The sequence below is a fragment of the Panicum virgatum genome, chromosome 8K (assembly GCF_016808335.1).
Source record: "Panicum virgatum strain AP13 chromosome 8K, P.virgatum_v5, whole genome shotgun sequence".
In the NCBI taxonomy this organism is placed as follows: domain Eukaryota; kingdom Viridiplantae; phylum Streptophyta; class Magnoliopsida; order Poales; family Poaceae; genus Panicum; species Panicum virgatum.
In genome coordinates, this window is record NC_053143.1 from 41,771,288 (window position 1) to 41,790,125 (window position 18,838).

Here is an 18,838-nt window from a genome sequence, read left to right on the forward strand (position 1 = left end):
CTAATTGTTCTTGCTGTTGCGCTCAAGCACATCAGCTACAACCTCAGCCTTTGACTTGGGTTCTTCACCTTCTGGTGGTTCTTCTGCCAGCTGGTTTTCTATTTTAGTCTAGCAAGGAAGCAAGCAGAAAATATGGCTCAAGATCATGGGTGGCTAACAATATCCTCAAAGGTTGAAATAATCAATTCAGAATGTAACCATCAGAGGTGACTTACAATAGCCAATTGTACAGCAGGTGTGAATCTTTTTTTTCTTACTGTAGTGGCAGACTTTGAACAAATCAAATGCATTAGGCACATTATCCTCAAACTCATATCCCTGGGAAAAAAATTTATATGGAGCCAAATCACTTAATTTGTCATAGCGCTTATTGTAGCAACAAATGACAGAACAACATGCTCACTTATCAAAACAAGCATGTAAACAACATGTTCACTTTGTATTCAGGGCATAGGCAACTAGTTAATCAGGAATGGAAGTAAAGTTAAAATTATACAGCATGGGTTCACTACAGTCATGCACTTGAGACATTTGAACAGCTAAATATTTGGTAAAACAGGACAGAACATGTTCAATTCAACAAAATAGAAATGCAGATACTACCAGGCAATAGAAATTCTAGTTATGTACCACATTGTATGACAAGTGAATTATGTAAAGTTGCATAGAAGACAAAACCAGCCTACTCACTGGTCAGAACAGACATCTAAACATGTTCACTAGGGAATAGGAAACTGATCAATCATGCATGGAAGTAAGTCAAAAATATGCAAAATGGTAGCACTACAGTCATGCATGTGAAGCATATCTACAGTAGCTAAAAATTTGCTAAACAGGACAGAACTTGTTCAATTCAACAAAATAGATATGCAGTCACTACCAGCAAATAGAAATACTAGTATGTACCACATTGTATGTGAAGTGAATCATGCAAAGTTGTACCTTATGTAGAAGACAAAAGAGAAGAGGCTAACACATGAACTGCACATTGACACTTACCAAGTTTTCTACAAAAACCGGGTAGCTACGAGAGCCAGTTGTTAGATGGAACTTGACGTTGCCTCGACTATCTTTATTCTTTTGACATGCCTCCTACATTATATAAATAATACATGTTAGACAAGTGCCAAAGTATCATGTACAAGGTGGTGGTTGGTATTTTAGGGATGGAATACCATTTTGTTGGGACTCTTCCATGATTTTACAAGGTCCATCCACTGTTCATTACTTGTTGATTTGATAGGAGAAGTTTTCGAAACCAAATGCAGTGGAAAAGGATCAAAATGGTCTTTCTTCAGCCTATGTCGTTGTTGGCGAACTGCAGACTTCATCATTTCAATGCAACCATTTCTAACTATAGCATCATTTGTGTCAATATCGAACTTTGCCTAATCAGATGGAAGAACATGTATAAGAAATATGATAGCTGAGAAAACGTATAGCTTTCAAGACATTTATGACCAGATTTTATTGGAAAAAAACATAAGGAGGGAATCACAGTTGTACTATTAGACATGGCAGAAAATTTACTATACAGAATCTCTTTATGCTTAGAGTATTGCAGATTTTTATTTAGCAGACAATAGGGTGCATGATTTAAAATAGTGAAAACTCAGATTTATAAATAGATGATGCTCGTAGATTTATAAACAGAGGAAAGGACTTGGAGAATGTACTCACACATAGTATTCCCAGAAAAAGGTCAATCAGAGCCGGGTGTTTCTTGTATTCCTTCCAGTGCTTGAGCACAGGCACATGGTTCCTAACAGCGATGTTGCATAAAGTTGCATACTTTGAAGCAATATCAGGTACTACAGGCCTGATATACCCTTCAGGTATGATAATTGGTAGCTTGCCACGACAAGACCGGTTCATCCTTTGCAAACCATGCCCCATATTAACTCCTCGGTTCCATCTATCCTCTCCTAGTTGTAAGTGATTAATAATATTGCAAGTAACATTCAGCAACTAAACTAGTAATGTAATATCCAATATGGCAAATAAACGAACAAACAATTACCTTCATTAGTCATCAGGGTGTTGCAAGCTGGTTGGGTATTTGCATCAGCTACCATGGTGTTCTCATGAAGCTCATCATTACAATCTAAAAATAACAGATAGTAAGAACACATTCATCATGCAAACAAAGTTATTTTATTGACAATAAGAAAGCATCACCTTCGGTGCCCAGATTGTTGTGACCATCAGCTTGTGGTACGACATTAGTTGCCTCATCTAAATTATAGCAGGAAGTAAGAGTGCATTCATCAGCTAATCAAAGGTAATATAATGAGAAACATGATAGTAGAACTAGCCTGTTCCAGCTGGTCGATCAACTTGTTGGCTCACATCAGGGTGTGATGGAGGTGGGACATGGTTGCCACTTAGTTTTTCTGCCGATGTTCCTCTTAGAGCCTTGCTACAAAGGGAAGCAAACATTATTGGATAGAGTTTGCAGATAATTATATTTACCAAACAGAAATCAAGATAAGCTCTGATACGATGGAAAAGTTATCACCTTAGAAATGTCATCATCAACCAAATCTTGTTCAGCACTATCTTCTTGTGAAGGCTCATAGTCGGATTCAGAATCTTCTCTACTTCTCTGATGTTTCTTGCTCTTGTCTTTATAAGTTGCAGATGCCCTTGCAAAACAAGCAGTACAACCAGGAATTCCAAGTTTCTGCAACCTTGCACTGTTCTGCATACATTGTCTTAGGCGCTCCTCTTCATACGGATGAAGCAGCGGTCCTATGGTGATATAAAACATGATCAGATTAAGAACCTATTAGGAAGGTGTAGTACGAAGAGATTAAAAATGTTAGGACACAAGCTTGAATTGACAATTTAACCAATACTACAGCATTGAGGATAAATAAATCTGGATACGAGCTTGAATGGTCAATTTAATCACTACAACAGATGCGTGAATGTCCAATTTAACCAGTACTACAGCATTGAAGATTAATAAATAAATGTGGATAGATTTTAAAGATTACCCAAATTAGCAAGGGCCGAAGCTTGAATGGACAAAACCACTACTATATCATGGTGCATGAATAGCTAAGCCCTGAAAAGAAACGCTCTATTGAGGATGGAGAAATAAAGAACTGCTAGACTTGGATACCCATAACTGTCCTAAACCATGCCAATTCATTGTACCCCTAACTGCTAGACTTGAATATAAGGCACCCAAAATTCGGCCCTGGGTTCTCGTGTAGCTAAACAAAATTCGGCCCTGAGTTCTCGTATAGCTACTTCAAAGAAAAGAAAATTGTAGGGAAGGCACCCAAGCACAAGGCCACGCCACCACACAGGAAGACATGTTCACGCCACTCAATCAGAAGACGAAGATGTGAAATAGCACATACCTTGTGGATTCTTGGATCCACCCTTTGTGGGCATGGCAGAGGAGAAGTTGTTGCCGGCGTGGTCCGCGGCGGCGGAGGAGGAACCGAGCATAGCGGAGGAGGATCCGGGCTTGGAGGAGGAGAAGTCTTGGCCGACGTGGTCCACGGCGGCGGTGGAGGAGACATGGCTGGCACGCCCGGATGGCGGAGGAAGAGTCGTGGCCGCCGCTGCGGCGGAGGAGACCTGGCTGCTGCGAGACGTGGCTGCCGCGGCATCGGAGGAGGAGTCGTGGCTGCCGCACCTGGATGACGGAGGCAGGGTCGTAGCCGCCGCAGCAGGATGGGGGACGAGGAGTGGAGGCTGCGGCGGCGGGTTGGCGGCGGAGGCTTCGCGGCCGCCGCGGCTGATGGCGGAGGCTTCGCGGCCGCGGCGGCTGGCGGCGGAGGAGGACATGGGGGCGCGGCGGAGTAGGAGGATATGCGGATGAGATTTGAGGCCAGCCACCTAGGGTTTCTGGGGTATTTGAGGCGGATGCGGATGAGATGTGTGTATTTTTACCAAGCTACCCTTGTACAGTTGGCTGCTTCATACAGTAAGCTGAGGGTATTGTCGTAATTTGGCTGTTAGTTTTTTAGGCTGCCGCGCGGAGGACTCAAAGGAATGGGCGGGAGGAGGGAAAACTGAACTCAGCCCACGCGCCAATGAATCCCTTGTGAATTGAACTATATTTCATCTAAATAAAAAAATATATAAGACACCATTTAAAGTAATTTGCAAACCAAAAACTATCACGAGTATTTCATTTTTTCCCATGTATAAATAAGGAGCCCAGTCATGAACTTGTAATTTTTAAAAAATAACCAAATTTGATCTTTTGTATCATGTAAGTGGGCTTTTTTGTGTTTTTTTATCTCAATTTGAACTATGGGTGCTTGCAACAATATTTGAAAAATTGAATAAAAAATATATTTAACCTGCTTTGTCGCATTTTAAACCATGTTCAGGAGGCAGGTGAAAAATTCTATTGCCTTCTAGGGATAATTCAAACTTCTTCCTCCAAAGTACCACACATAACAATTATCTTAATATGTAAATGTGATAAAAAAATGGTAAAAATTGGTTTTGCAGCATATTTTAGGTTCATCAGTTTGCCAAAAAAAAATTAAGTGATTTGGATAAAGAGGTAGTATACTTTGCTCATAAATGGATGCATCTCTCATATGGTTTCATACAACTCAACTCAAACTTTGAGATTTGAGTAGCACATAACATTTTCGAACTTGTATGAACTTCATATTTGGATATGACCTCATGTTAAGCATAACATTGTACAATATGAAGTCACATTACCAATTCTTATGTACAAATATATGTTGTTATTGTACTCGAATATGGGAGAAATGCAATCATATAAATTTGATTTATAAATTCACAATGAACACATCAGAAAATAATATTAAATGAAAGATCATAATTTTACAAAAAGATAGAAAAAAGAATCGGCAAATTTGAAGTTAATATGACGGTGAAATACAAGTTTGAAGTTTATATTTCGGATTTAAAAAAGAAAATCTGAAGTATACAGCAACCTCGTCGCGCCATGTGTCCCTGTTCTTCGTGCGACCATCTAGGTGCTGCCACATGCTAGTGGGTGGCACGTTAATTACGGTCTATATATAAAGAAAAACGTGTGTCACAAAAGCACACGTGCGCTTGGGTCCCAGTGGTTAAGACATTACATGCTTGAACCTGAGGTTGGCGGTTCGATTCCGGCTTCCCACTATTTTTTTGGTGGGCTTCGACTTCGATTTTTTTTAAGTGGGCAAACAATGCAATAAAATTGTGGCCCTGGAGAATCGAACTGCGGGCACCACGGGCAGAATCATTTTTTCGCGTTCATTTTGTTTATAAGAATAGTACTCCACAGCACTTATAAGGATTCTCCCCCATTCCAATTGATTCCCTCTCCCCATTCTCAATCCGGCGGCGGGTGGGCAGCACGCCGCAGAGGGCGATGGCCGGCGGCGGTAGGAAGATCTACAGGCGCGACGCGAGAACCACGAGCCCCCCCCCCCCCCCCCCCCCCCAACTCGATCCGGCGAGCGGCGGAGCGTCACCCCTCCTCCCTCGATGGTGTGCAGGAAGCGGTCGGAGCATGCCCGGCTGCAACCCAGAGACAAGGATGGCAAGTTCTGCAGCACTTCCCCCTCCTTGGGCGGAAGGGTGAAGCACTCTGCTCGGGCTAAAGCGCGCCGCGCTTCCCCCTCCTCTGGCGGCGTGGGGAGGACGGGCGGTCAGAAGAGCGAGAGCGAGAGCGACGGCAACTCCGACGCGGTCACGATTCCAGTTGTCGTCCTCGACGACTCGGACTCCGGCGATGACGGCGACTCGGCGTCTGGCGATGACCGCGACTCGGATTTGGTACGACTCAGTTGACCTAACCATTTTGGATGAATTGAATTGAATTTTATTCCAATTATCAAGCTCATGCAGTGGTTAGAATAAACCAGATGAACAAACCTGACCATTGGGCTACCTGTACACATTCACAAAACGAATTTTGGATGAATTGAATTGAATTTTGTTCCAATTATCAAGCTCAGGCAGTGGTTAGAACAAACCAGATGAACAAACCTGACCATTGGGCTACCTGGCTGCAACTTATATATACTTTTCTACTACAATTTGACTTTTTAGCAAGAGAATGTGAATTTTTTGTGCTTACACTGTGAGGAAGGAATTACATCTGGTGCAGATGGAAGCTCAGGCTATGAGGAAGGAGTTCGAGGTGTTCAAAAAAGAGGCTAAACAGAAGTACAATTTAGCCATTCAACAACGTGATGAAGCACTGGCCCAGCGCGATGAAGCCAGGATGCAATGCGGTGTACTTGAATTTGATGTGGAATTCCTGCGTACTCGTCTTCGTATGGTAGGTTATAGAATTCAAGAACTGCAAGAGAAGCAAGGAAAAAAGTAGATGCTGTTGATCCATGCACTTGTGCATCCTTTCAGTTTGTAAATAGGTTTACCTATATGTCGTATGGTCATTTTGCCTTGCAATCGTGTTGGATGTGGTATTGTCCCTTTGCCTTGTAAATGGCAACCTGTGCATGCTAGTCATATAATGAAATGAACTAGCGTATTCTGAAAAAACCCTGAAATCTATCTATGTGGTATTGTCCCTTTGCCTTGTAAATGTGCAGTACTGAAGCCACATCTTTCCATGTTGGAGAATAACAATTACATGCAGATGATCTTTTACCATGCCTATTTTTTATTCATCAACTGATTATGTATGATTAAAAATTACAGGTGATTACCTCAAGCAGCAAGGAAGATAAGGTGAGGCTAACCTCGCGCTATTTCAGGTCCAAGCATAAGAAGAAGGTATCGACAACCCTTGGCAAATCCTCCTCGGCGACCTCTAAGAAGAAGAAAAAGGAGGAGGTGATGCCATCCGTGAACTCCTTTTTTTTCTTTTCTTATTGGCATTCAGAGACTTGTATCATTTTTATCTTTGCATTTCAACTGTCAGAATATCATATTTGCCTTGTTTCAGTATAGATTGTCTCATATATGAACTGTCAGACTTAATTCAGAGACTTAATATTATTGGAGGCTAAACTGAATTGATAATTTTAGCAATATATGTGCCAGCCATGAGCACTTTTATCATTTCAACTCTAGGAGTTATGCATGATGAAATTGATGATTTGTCACTAGAATTTGATACACTGCACTATCCATTTCCGTGCAGACATAGTATATATCGTTATTTTTGCTTAGCACTAGCACTGAAATATCTACAACCTGAATTTGACATGTAGGTGACCTCTCAAGGAGAAATTAGGAAAATCTGGAAGTTGCAGAGCAAGATAGTGTTATCGTCATAAATTAACAGGTTAATTAATGGGCTGCGAGTGAGTTGGGCTTAATGAAGAAATTGAAGGAGGCTTACGAATCGGCTCCTGCGTGATCATTTGGGCCATGTGGGCCATATATACTTAGATTTAGTTCAGATTGAGTTAGAGATAGAGTCTGATATGGACACGTTAGTTTAGATTGTTTTCCAAGTCTCCGGACAATAAATATGTACCCAATAATATTTGTGAATGAAGAACGTCATCAAGTTTTGCAAACAACAACTCTCGGCGCACCGCCACCCCTAATTCTAGGGTTTCGTCCAAGTAAGCGCCATGCTGCCCTGATCGCTTCTTGCGATCAGGGCAGCGTTGTTCTTGCTTTTACCTTGGTATTACTCGTGCTGAAGCATTTTTTGAGGGCGAGTAGTACTAGTTATCCTGATTTTCGTAGCATGAATTTTAGTAGATTCATTGTGCTTTTGTTGCTTATCATCTACGAACATCATGTCATCTCTGCGCGATCATGTTTTAATCTTATACTAATTCTCGTTGCATGGAATTAGTCATGTAGAGATGACACCATGCTTCTTTTCTATCTAGTAGATCTAATCTGTTATGATTTGTTCTTATACGTAAGAATTGGTGTAATATCTGCTAGGTTATGCCTTGCAAACGGGTTGGATGATCCGGTGATGTATTAGATGCTTTGCCTTAGTCTTAACAGGGAATTGATCCGGGAATCGGCTTTCGTTTATTCTTAGGCCTCTATTCTGGTTAAGGTTTAGTTATTTATTACGCTCATTAGGCCCAATTACGTGTAGGATGTTCCATTCTAACAGTGAAGCTTTTACCGTCGTGGATTGGATTAGTTAGATTTAATTGAAGCAGGTTTACAGTTATTTGCTTTATTTATCAATATCCGGATATATATACAGATCTGATCTGACACCGGGGACTCGATCGGCTCTTCAGAAGCCGATGCAAGAGTCGTCCCGGGGAGCCGACCACGGCTCGGACTTATGTTTGCACGTGTTTGTGTATGCAGGCAAATCATCTCAAGCACGTTCGCATCTTTCTGATCGGGTACAGGTCAGGTGGCACGCCCTGCGTCTTAGAAAGCCGCGGCGTGTGCTAGGATTGCGGGCCGTTGACGAGGGAGCAGTGCCTGCCAGCGCCCCGGCGACCTCCCGGCTCTTCGTGTTGCCTGTCGCTACTCGCCGGCGGGTAGCGACCGACAACACATAGATGCAAAAGAAGTGAAGATCAGTGGACTTGTGGATACCCTGGAAAAAGAAAAGGCAGCAAAGTTGTCACTTGAACGTCAACTTGCAGCAGCACAGAAGAAGGCATCCGAGAAGTGGCGGATTCCAGTCTACTGACCTGTCACCAAAATGGTAGCCCCACGAAGGAGCACCAACTGATCCATCACAGAAGAAGGCTTTGGTTTTGGTTTTGGTTTGCATGAGAAGGGATCTTCTGTGCGATCATGTCCCTGCTAGTCAAGTACTATGTGTCCTGTAGGTGCTCATCTCAAGTAGAATTGTGTCGCTGCTAATCAACTAGTATTATGTGAGCTGGTGTTGTATGTGCTCATCTCTAGGAGTATTATGTGTCAAGTACTATGTGTTACTTATGCTCTGTGATATATATGTACTATGATATTATGTTCTATGATACAAATGTGTTACTTATCCAATCAGTCTTGCTATGAACAGAATTACAGAATGAATTATCTCACAATGACATTATAGAATTATCTCACAATGACATAAATATAAGAATTCCAGTACATTATAAGAGAGTGAATAGAATTGTCTCACAATGACAGAAACATTATAAGAGAGTGAATAGTATTGTCTCACAGAAAACTTGTGAATTCCAATACATGTGTTTCATCATCACAACATTACAAATTCTGCATACAAAAACAAATAGTGCTAAATAATTGGTAGCAGCTACTCATCATCACTGTCAACAACAGTTGTATTCCCTCCATCATCGCTGCAATACTGCAAAAGCGTGTCATCTTCTTCATCTTCACCATCACTGTCAACGACGGTTGTAGCTGGACCTCTATGACATTCTTTCACCAACCGAGCAATTTCATCAGCCCCAAAAATAAGGCCTTGTCCATCATCTCTATTCAAAGGCATCTCAGGTGCAATGTCTGTTAGTGGTTCTCGCCTTTGCTCATCCTCACAACTTTCATCCTCTTGATATGCAGGAGCATTATATTGTGCAGATTTGGTTTCTCTTACATTATATAGATGCCTATGGTCGAATGTCTGGACAACTTGCCAATTCTCACCCAGTTTTGTGTCTGGCAAATAGAAGACCTTCCTAGCTTGAGTGGCCAATATTAAAGAATCGTCCTTGTACCATAGACTTCCAACATTGATGCTTTTAAAGATGCCATCACAATTAAGTTCAGTCCTCCTCCCATCCAGTTTAAACCACTCACATTTAAACAAAACTACAGTCCTCTCATCAGAATTATACTCTAACTGAATTATCACTTTCAAGGTTCCAAAAAATCAATGAACTGACCATTGTGCATACCTTGTGTCATTACTCCACTTTTTGTGTTTTCTTATTCTTGTCACGGTCAACAGTGTTAAAGCGCACACCATTCACAATGCACGAGGAGTATTTTCTGACTCTAAAATCAGGGCCGCATGCCAATGAAAAGAGATCACCATCTACCTCTTCTTGATGAGTATCCCACAACCTCATGATCTGCCACATGCAACACACACAAATCAGAATCTTTATAGAATAAAATGCCTAATAGATGCGAATGTAAACTTACATGGTTCCTGAACCAATTCTGAAAGCCAAGCCGAATCTTTCTTTCAATGTTATGCACCCCTGCTGTCTCTAATTCATCTCTGAATATGCTGCAGAAAAATTGCCAAAAAAAGAAATATGTGAAGTTAGCATCTGTCAACTTCAAAGGTGCCAAAAAAAGAAAGAAGGCAAACCTCACAACTTACTTCACATATTTCTCAACTTGACTGCAGTTGTTAAGCACATACCACACCATTTGTTCAAAGGAATTTTCATCGTATACAAGTTCATTTGCAGAAGTAAAATGAACTCCATGCCCAAAAACATCAACACCATAGGCCTCTTCATCAGAAAACCCTTTATTCCTTGGTTCTCGATTAAATCTTGTTTCAACATCATCCATGTACTTAGAGCAAAATGTCAGGCATTCATCAGCAACATATGCCTCGGCAATTGAACCTTCTGGCCGAGCCCTATTCCTCACATAGCGCTTCAAAGTGTAAAGCCTCCTTTCAATCGGGTACATTCAACCAAATTGCACAGGACCTCGGAGTAATGCTTCATCAGGTAGATGGACAGCAAGGTGCAACATCACATCAAAGAATGCCGGGGGGAAATTTTCTCAAGCTTCATCAAAATTATAGGGATCTCTTTCTTCATTTCAACCAATACATCCTTGTTAAGCTTTCTGCTGCATAGTTCCCTGAAAAACTTCCCTAACTCCGCTATTGCTTCGTAAATATCATTGTCCAAAAATCCTCTCATAGCAGCTGGTAAGATTCTTTGCAAAAAGAATGTGACAATCATGTGTTTTCAGCCATTGTACCTTGGTTCCCTCAGCATTTACACATCTTGAGATGTTAGAAGCAAATCCATCTGGAAATTTCACCTTCCGTAGAAAATCACAAAAGGCCTTCTTATTTTTTGTGGATAAGGTGTACCGAGCATGGGGCATCTCACATGATTCTCCATCATATCTAAATTGCATCTCGTTTTTAATTCCCAAATCTTTCAGATCAAGCCTTGCTTTAGCTGTATCCTTTGTCTTCCCAAGTATGTTCAAAATTGTCCCAATGAAGGCCTCGCATATGTTTTTCTCAATATGCAAGACATCAAGATTATGCCTCAGCTTCAAAAATTTCCAATACGGCAACTTCCATAAACTAACCATTCGGCTCCAAATTCGCACACGACCCGCTTCCATTTCAAAACGCTTCCTCTTCCCAGTTTCTTGTTGCTTCCCAGGTCTAACATCTCTAACTTTCTCCAATTCAGCTAGCAGCTCTTCTATAGTGAATTTCTCTGGTGGGTCATCACTTTCATGAAGTCCAGCATACTCATTGTTTCTCCGCAAACGGTGTCCCTTTGGAAGGAATCGAAAGTGCCCAAAATACCCAATCTTGCTCCTTAGCCCGTAGGAAAGAGGGTGCTTGTCACAATGGATACATGCAAAATAGCCCTTTGTGGTACGCCCTGAAAGAGTACTCAGAGTTGGGTAATCATGGATGCACCAAAGAACTGCAGCACGAAGGCTAAATGGTTTGCCAGTAAGGGCATCATAAGTAGGCACACCTTTCCAAAGATCAAGCAAATCTTCTATAAGAGGCTCTAAAAACACATCAAAGTCCTTCCCTGGTGATTTAGGTCCTAGAATAAGCAACGCCATCATGAAGTTTGACTCTTGCATGCATGCCCAGGGTGGAAGGTTGTATGGCACAACCAATACAGGCCACATGCTGTATCTTGAGTTATGTTCTGAAAAAGGATTGAACCCATCAGTAGCTAGTCCAAGTCTAATGTTTCTTGGATCTTTTGCAAAGTCTGGATATACTCGGTCAAAATCTTGCCATGCTTCACCGTCAGCTAGGTGGCTCATTTCCTTCTCACTAGGCTGCCGCTTTAACTTGTGCCACTGTGCTTCTTCTTATGCTTCTTTGGTTGCAAACATCCTTCTTAGCCTAGGTGCCAATGGAAAATGCCGCAACACTTTTTGTGGTATCTTCTTTCTTTCTGGGTCTTTCCATCTTGAGAGATCACAAACAGGGCAATTGTTATGGTTGGCACATTCCTTTCTGAACAACACACAATTATTGTACCAGACATGTATTGAATCATATCCAAGACCTAGTTCCTTTACAAGCCTCTTTGCTTCCTCATATGATTTTGGGAGTGTATTGCATTCTGGGAATGCTTCAGCCAATAGCTTCATTACTGCTGAAAAAGCCAAATTGCTTATCCTATAGAAAGACTTCATATGAAGAAGCTTTACCACAAAGGAGAACCTTGAAAATTTGGTACAACCCGGATACAATTGACGTTTTGCCTCCCTCATAGCTATTTTGAAAAATGAATCTTGCTCATGAGGTTCTACATCACCATCCTGATTTTCTTCATCATGTCATGCTTGTTCCGCAGTGTGTAGGTCTCCTAAAACCTCTTCCCAAGGATCAGCACCATAGTTGTACTCCTCTGTCACACCATCAACATCAATAGCATCATGCACAGCAGCAGCATGATCAATAATATCTACATTCAAGGACTCCCTATGATCAATAATAGCATCATGCACAGCAGCATCATCCATCGAGTATAACTACTGTCCATGCCATTTATCAATATGTGCTTCCTCACAAGAGCCTGACATTGGTATTTCTGATTAAGGCATCTACTACAGGGGCATAGAATTTCAACATTGCCAGTGAATTTTCCTTGAACAAAGCTCATAAATTCATTGACACCATCAATGTACTCAGGGGAAAATAATATGCCATTCACCCAGCTTTGATCCATCTAATGAAGCATTGCAGAACAACCCAAATAAACAAGCTACTCTTGCACTTTTCAGAAGCTGAATTCAACATACAAAAGAAAGGGATGACAGAGAGTCCATACCTTCACTGCAGGACGGTCTTTAGGTGGGGAAGAAGGTGTGCCTCGCAAGAGGAGTCAGGGTAGCATGACTGTGATGCTCTCGGTGTCGTGCTCGCGAGGTCGTTGACGATGTTAGTGCGGCAATGGCGCCAGCAGGCCATGCACCCTCGTCCCGGCCACCGCCGTGCACTCGTTGTGCGCCTCCAGCGTACTGGTAGGGCCTGGGGCGGCTGTGGCTGGCGCGGTGGCCGCCCAACGCCTGGAACGTCGGGAATCACCGGGAGCACGTCTGTGATTTGGCGGCGGCGGGGTGCGGTCAGATCGGGATCCGGCAAATGGTGGGCGGCGGGGCTTGAAGGGGCGGCGCTTGAAGGCGGCGGTGCCAATGGTGTGAGCCTTAGGCAATGGGGGCGGCAAGGGTGCGGCGACGGCGAGCATGGCGGCGGCGGAAGCAGTGCGACGGGATAGGCCCGAGCGATACGAAAAGAATCTCGCCTAGTAATTTTGTGTGATGAGAAAAGAACCCATTTATTACAGAATAAAAGAGTTAGAAAGCCACACTATTCCACAACCGAGCAAATAGTCTAGTGGTAATGTGCTCTGGCCTTCAGTGCTGCGACCCAGGTTCGAACCCCCCCCCCCCTCAGAATTTTTGAAAAAAAACTCATTTAATTTGTTCAGCTGACATGGAGCTTGCCCTGGTGACATGGCGCGCGTGGACAGGCACGTGGCGGTGACATGGCGCCTGGCATGTGGCAACAGGCTAAGAAATTGAATGTGACGATTTGATAGTGACGAATTTGCTATAACGTCATAGCTAACTGGGCCAGATTGTGACGAATTTAACAAAACGTCACTGTATTTTGGGCTTCAATATCCAAAATGCAGATCCATGACGGAAAATAGAAAAACGTCATAGATTAGTGATAGATTAGTGCTGTTAATGACGTTTTCTGAAAGTGTCGCTGAAAAACTGTCACAGATTAAATGATTTCTTATAGTGATATTCTACTGCACTCATCCATCCTCTATACTTCTACTCTACACCAACTACCAGAAGAGGGACCCACTTGTCAGATTTATTAAATCCCCCCAACCGGCCCCTCCACTCTTTCTCCCTCATTCCCTCCACCCCCTCCCTCCCTGCTCGACAGCGCCGGTAGTGGAGGCCCGCACACCGTGCCGAGCTAGCCCGCGCGGAGGCCATGGCAGGTGCCGCGCCGGAGCTGCCTCCCTCCGCGGCCGGCCACGGCCTCCCCACTCCCCAGGCCTCCGCGCAAGGCGAGGTGGAGGCACGGCGGCTCCCCTTCCTCTCCTACTCCGGCGGGCCTGCGGTGCGGCGGCGTGCCGGCGGCGAGGCGGCGCACTCACGTGGGGCTTCCCTCTTCCTCCGCGCGGGGCCAGGCGGCCGGCGACGCGCGTTGAGACCGTCCGCGGCGGCGTGCGGCGAGGCCCGTCTCCTCCTCCCTCCCCTCCGGCGCAGAGGTCGCGGGGCACGCCGAGCTCCGCGACCTCTGCACGCGGCGGCGGAGCAGGGGCCGCCTCCCTCCCTCCCTCCTCCCTCCTCGAGCGCGGCGGCGGGGAGCATCTGCGGCCTCCCCACCTGGCGGTGGAGGCCATGGCGGTGCGGCGGCGGATCCAGGCGCTCCGGCGGCCCTCCGCCACCTCCCTCCCTCTCCGTCCCCCTTCACTCCCTCTCTGCCCCCTCTCCTCTCTCTTCCTCTGCTCCTCGGCATGCGTGGGGGCGCGGTGCGGCGGCGGCGGCGCGGACGCGGTGGGCGGCCGATGCGGGGCGCGGCCGGCACATGCGCGAGGGGCGAGGTCCGGCGCGCGGTCGACCTCTCTGGCCGACGCGGCGGGCGGGCGGGCTGCGGGCCCCGCGCCACGTGGGCTCCTAGAGGAGGAACGGCATCGCCTTCACAGTTGGAGGATCTCGGCCCTTCCCCTATCGTATAGGAGGCTGTGGAGGATGCCGCTGCAGCCGTTTCTTCCGTCAAACGCTCCTCTAGGAGGCTGTGGAGGATAGCAGTGCGAACAGCCTAAGGACCCCTGCTGCTGAATACACTCTCCTGCAAACTGTAGAACCCTACCAAAAGACACTGGCTACCTTGTGAGCTCATACAAAGTACCAGTGAATACATGGCTGTTTACAGAATGGCAATCGACCAGTAGCATGCCACACCATCAACATATGTTATGTGTACACATAGAGTGTTGACGGCAGAACATATCGGTTGATCAATCTGAACAAAATCAGGTCCAGTTCTACTGATTCGGAGCAGCCTTGACATTCCAATCAGTTACTCTGTCATGTGTCGTCGGAGAGAAAGACGTCAGGAAGAGAAAGTGGATCAAGCTCATAGAAGCCCTGGAGCGTGCCACTTCTTTCTTTGGTCAGGCAGAAGGAGATGTGATTGGAGAACAACCCCAAATTCTCTCCCGAAGGTATCATCAGATCGAAATCCTTTTTATTGTCAGATTTAAACACACATCTGTAACCACGAACTTGAGTAAGAAGCATAAGCGTTGTGCCAGCTTCAGTGCACGCAATTATCTGGCCGACAACAAATTCGCAAGCGTTGCTGCTGGATGTAACCCAGTCAGGTGCCCAGTTCATATAGATGGCCCAGATCTGACCAACTTGTGGAAGCACCTCAAATTACCACTTAATGGCAGTTTGTCTGGCATCTACCAGATGAGAGAAAACAGGACTTGTGTCATACTTGGTTCTCCAGTACCAAACTTCAAATGTACTACAGCTGATAGGTATGTATGTCCTTCGCCAACCACCGTTTCTCCTGCTCTGACTGAGGACTCTCCAAATTCATTGGCACCATGGGTATTTTTCTGCGAGGATGTATCTTGTTCAGAAGAAATATGTGGTTCCAAGGGGATCTCCTTTTGAGCAATCAGCTCATCTCCAGAATCCATTTCACTATCTGTAGTATCAGCAGTCAAATCAATGAGCATTTCACCTATCATACTGCCGAGAGACATGTAGGAGACAAGAGATACAGAAGAAAATGCTCAGGTCAGCTGGGAGACGTGCAGTGTCAAGTTCCATAAAGCCTTCTGGGACACCAACCTTTTCAGCTCCATTATAAAAGGGAATAATGCTGTGCCAAAATCGAACGTCCTGTTTGGTTCGCCCCCTAGCACACATAGCACAAACTTTGACTAATAATTAGGGGTGCTAAATAAAGTCAGTTTACAAAACTAACTCCACAACCCCTGCGCTACTTCGCGAGACGAATCTAATGAGACCTTTGACCGCACGATTAGAGGTTGGTTACTGTAGTATTATTGTAGCCAATCATCGATTAATTACTATCATTAGATTCGTCACGAAAAATTACACCCATCCGTAAAAAGATTTTGCAAATAAATTTTATTTAGTACTCCATGTATGAAAAAAAGAAGTTGTGCTAGGAAGTAGCACGGGCAAACCAAACAGGGCTTCATCATACTATTACAAATGAGGATAACAGCGGCACCATCATCAGCTGACATAGTTGACAGGAATTCCACAATCTCATATTCAAGGATCTATGGTCAGGATAACATAATGTTCGACCAAACCACCGCAGCAAACGGAAGCATTACTCCAGTAGCACCTTCTCTTCAGAAGGGTTCAGATGGAAATACACTGCAGAAAATATCATCTTTGCGGCGACATTGCGAGAAACTCCAGAAATTAGGACCGGCTAGCGAGGCAACAAAGCTACTCCCTCGATTCTCCACCGCATTAGGCTATGCGCCAACCAAATAAACCAAAATAACTTAGGATCTGTTTAAATGAACTAAAGTTAAGTGCTAAATTTTAGCATATATTAGCACTCGTACACATGTTAAAATTTTTAAATCTTGCATAAAGTTTAACTCCATCTATTAATACTTCCGTTTGAATAAACTAGTACTAAAATTTAGCATTTTCATCCATTAACACTTACATGCAAACGGATGTTAGCTTGAGAGCGGCTAGCGACTGACGCCGCCGCCGCCGCCGAGTGAATCGACGAACGGGAAAGACCCACCAGGCACAATGGGGGTGAGCAGTGAAAGTATTCGGCCTAACAAAACATGCGCACTAACTAACTAATAAAGGCTCTCGCAAAAAAAATAACTAACTAATAAAGGCCCAACCCACTAACAACTAAACAAGTCAAGGCGAAAAAACAAGTAACTCATAAAGGCCCAACTGCTAATCAGCCCACCCGCCCGCGCGTTTGAATTTGGTCGGTCGCGCCGCTTCGTTGCCGCGGCCGCCGACTAGCTTTGCGAATGCAATTTTTCATTCTGGGAATACGTCGAGAGTCGAAACTCAGGCATTACGAGTTTCACAAGTCACCACCCAGCGAGGCCAGTGCCCCTGCGCGACGTCGTCACAGTTCGTCGCGACGAACAAGAAGGCGAAGGCCTCCAAGCAGCAGCAGCCGCCCCTCCGGCTCGCCTGCCTGGCGGCCGAGGCCAACGAGCGCGGCGAGGAGAAGGACGCCACCGCCACACCCAGTGCCGTAGTAACGTGGTGGCGAATACAATATATCATTATTTCTAATTTATTTGAAGTTCATATATGACGGAGCGAAAGACTAGTTTGAAATTTTAAAAAATAAAAATTTATAAATATAAAACTTCTGTTCTTTTTAGCACGAAAGAAATTGAAAAATATAAAAAGAACTAGGCCACGAAAGCATTTCAAGTATATAGTAGAGATAACCATGCTTTTTCGCGAAAGTGCCTTAGCATGTATTTCATTAAAAGGAAAACAATACGGCCATTACAAACCTTAATAGATAGAGGCTATTAAGGCAGTTAAAGAGCACCACCAAGCTGGTGGCTGTGACCTCAACTACACCAAACAAGAAACAACAAGAACAAGCGGGGGAGGAAACTCACTCTAACCCACAAAACCTAGACATGACTATACAACTGAACCTGCAAAAAATACAAAATCAATACAAGGGTGCATAAAGTCTCCAACTAGCAAGGCGGCAAAGCATTCGCCTGGACAACATGTCAATGTGGCAAAGCATCCGCTCGAAACGATCACCAACCGACAAGATGAAGGCGGCAAGGCATCCGCCAGAGCAAGCAAAGGACGGCGGCAAAGCATCCGCCAGACGACGACCTATGCAACCCTGACGATGAGGATGAAACGACCATTTATATTTAAATTTTTGAAAAAAATAAAATGTGTAGTAATTGTTTTTGAAAAATTAATAAACTGAATATCACCAGAACAATGAGCTTTCATATTTTATTTTTTGAAAATTTTTGAAACGAGTATATTTAAATTTCAGAATCATGATCTACCATACGTTTGGCTTCTTATTGTTGTTAGGTCGGTTTCACACACGTGTCCTTCATAGTTCGATTTAATCTATATAACTCTCATGTGTAGTAAAAAAAAATCTCCGATTACAACATAAATAGACTAAACATGTTGGACTACTTTATAATTTAGTTTTCTTAGTCAACTAAAAGTTTCTGATTTTTTTTAAAAGAACTTAACCCTTATTAGAGTTGGTTTGAAGTATCAAAAATATTGTTTTATCAAGAAAATGATAACGAGGTAAACATTTTCTCTATTCGGTATTCTTTTGATAATATATCTCCCTAGTCATGCTCTTTTTCTCACTAGCATGACGGTTCAAAATATTTGGGGACCAAACATGTATTTAGGAACCCTGCGGTATGAAGGTAACCCAAAGGGCTAAGGCAAAAGAATGTGGCTCTCAACCGTGCATCAACTCGGCTTCTTTTCCTTGCAACACCCTCAAGATCCAATTTTATTGTGATAATAACGACGGTTACGTACCACGGGTACCTCAAAGAAAGAATTCCTAGGCCCAACCACCAAGGTGAAACTAGCCCAGGAAGCTGGGCCCATGGAGCAAGGTGAACTAACCAACGGGCCCCGTGTATCAGGCATAGGGGTGGTAAAGGGCTCTAGATTTTGGCCTAGA

At 44.0% G+C, this 18,838-nt stretch overlaps 2 protein-coding genes across 5 annotated transcripts; one reads left to right on the forward strand and one right to left on the reverse strand.

Annotated features, from left to right (window-relative positions):
* Positions 1-3,462, reverse strand: LOC120645754. Its single transcript, XM_039922500.1, has 9 exons — positions 3,372-3,462; positions 2,519-2,751; positions 2,316-2,415; positions 2,179-2,235; positions 2,021-2,104; positions 1,681-1,925; positions 1,176-1,388; positions 1,000-1,092; positions 1-108 (listed from the first exon to the last, which is right to left on the reverse strand). The coding sequence occupies exons 1-9, from the start codon at positions 3,460-3,462 to the stop codon at positions 1-3; spliced, it is 1,224 nt and encodes a 407-aa protein (XP_039778434.1).
* Positions 3,463-5,395: 1,933 nt separating this feature from the next.
* On the forward strand, positions 5,396-8,946 carry LOC120644724. Of its 4 annotated transcripts, XR_005663928.1 has the most exons (5): positions 5,397-5,772; positions 6,664-6,798; positions 7,179-7,226; positions 8,456-8,755; positions 8,897-8,946. XR_005663928.1 is itself a non-coding variant. In XM_039921410.1 (4 exons), the coding sequence occupies exons 1-4, from the start codon at positions 5,482-5,484 to the stop codon at positions 8,591-8,593; spliced, it is 612 nt and encodes a 203-aa protein (XP_039777344.1). In that variant the 5' UTR covers positions 5,397-5,481; the 3' UTR covers positions 8,594-8,885. The 4 variants fall into 4 exon arrangements, 3 of the variants coding, with proteins under 3 accessions (XP_039777345.1, XP_039777344.1, XP_039777346.1); XM_039921410.1 differs by lacking the exon at positions 8,897-8,946 and having other exon boundaries at positions 8,456-8,885; XM_039921411.1 differs by lacking the exons at positions 6,664-6,798; positions 7,179-7,226; positions 8,456-8,755; positions 8,897-8,946 and adding an exon at positions 6,089-6,547 and having other exon boundaries at positions 5,396-5,772.
* The last annotated feature ends 9,892 nt before the right edge of the window (positions 8,947-18,838 follow it).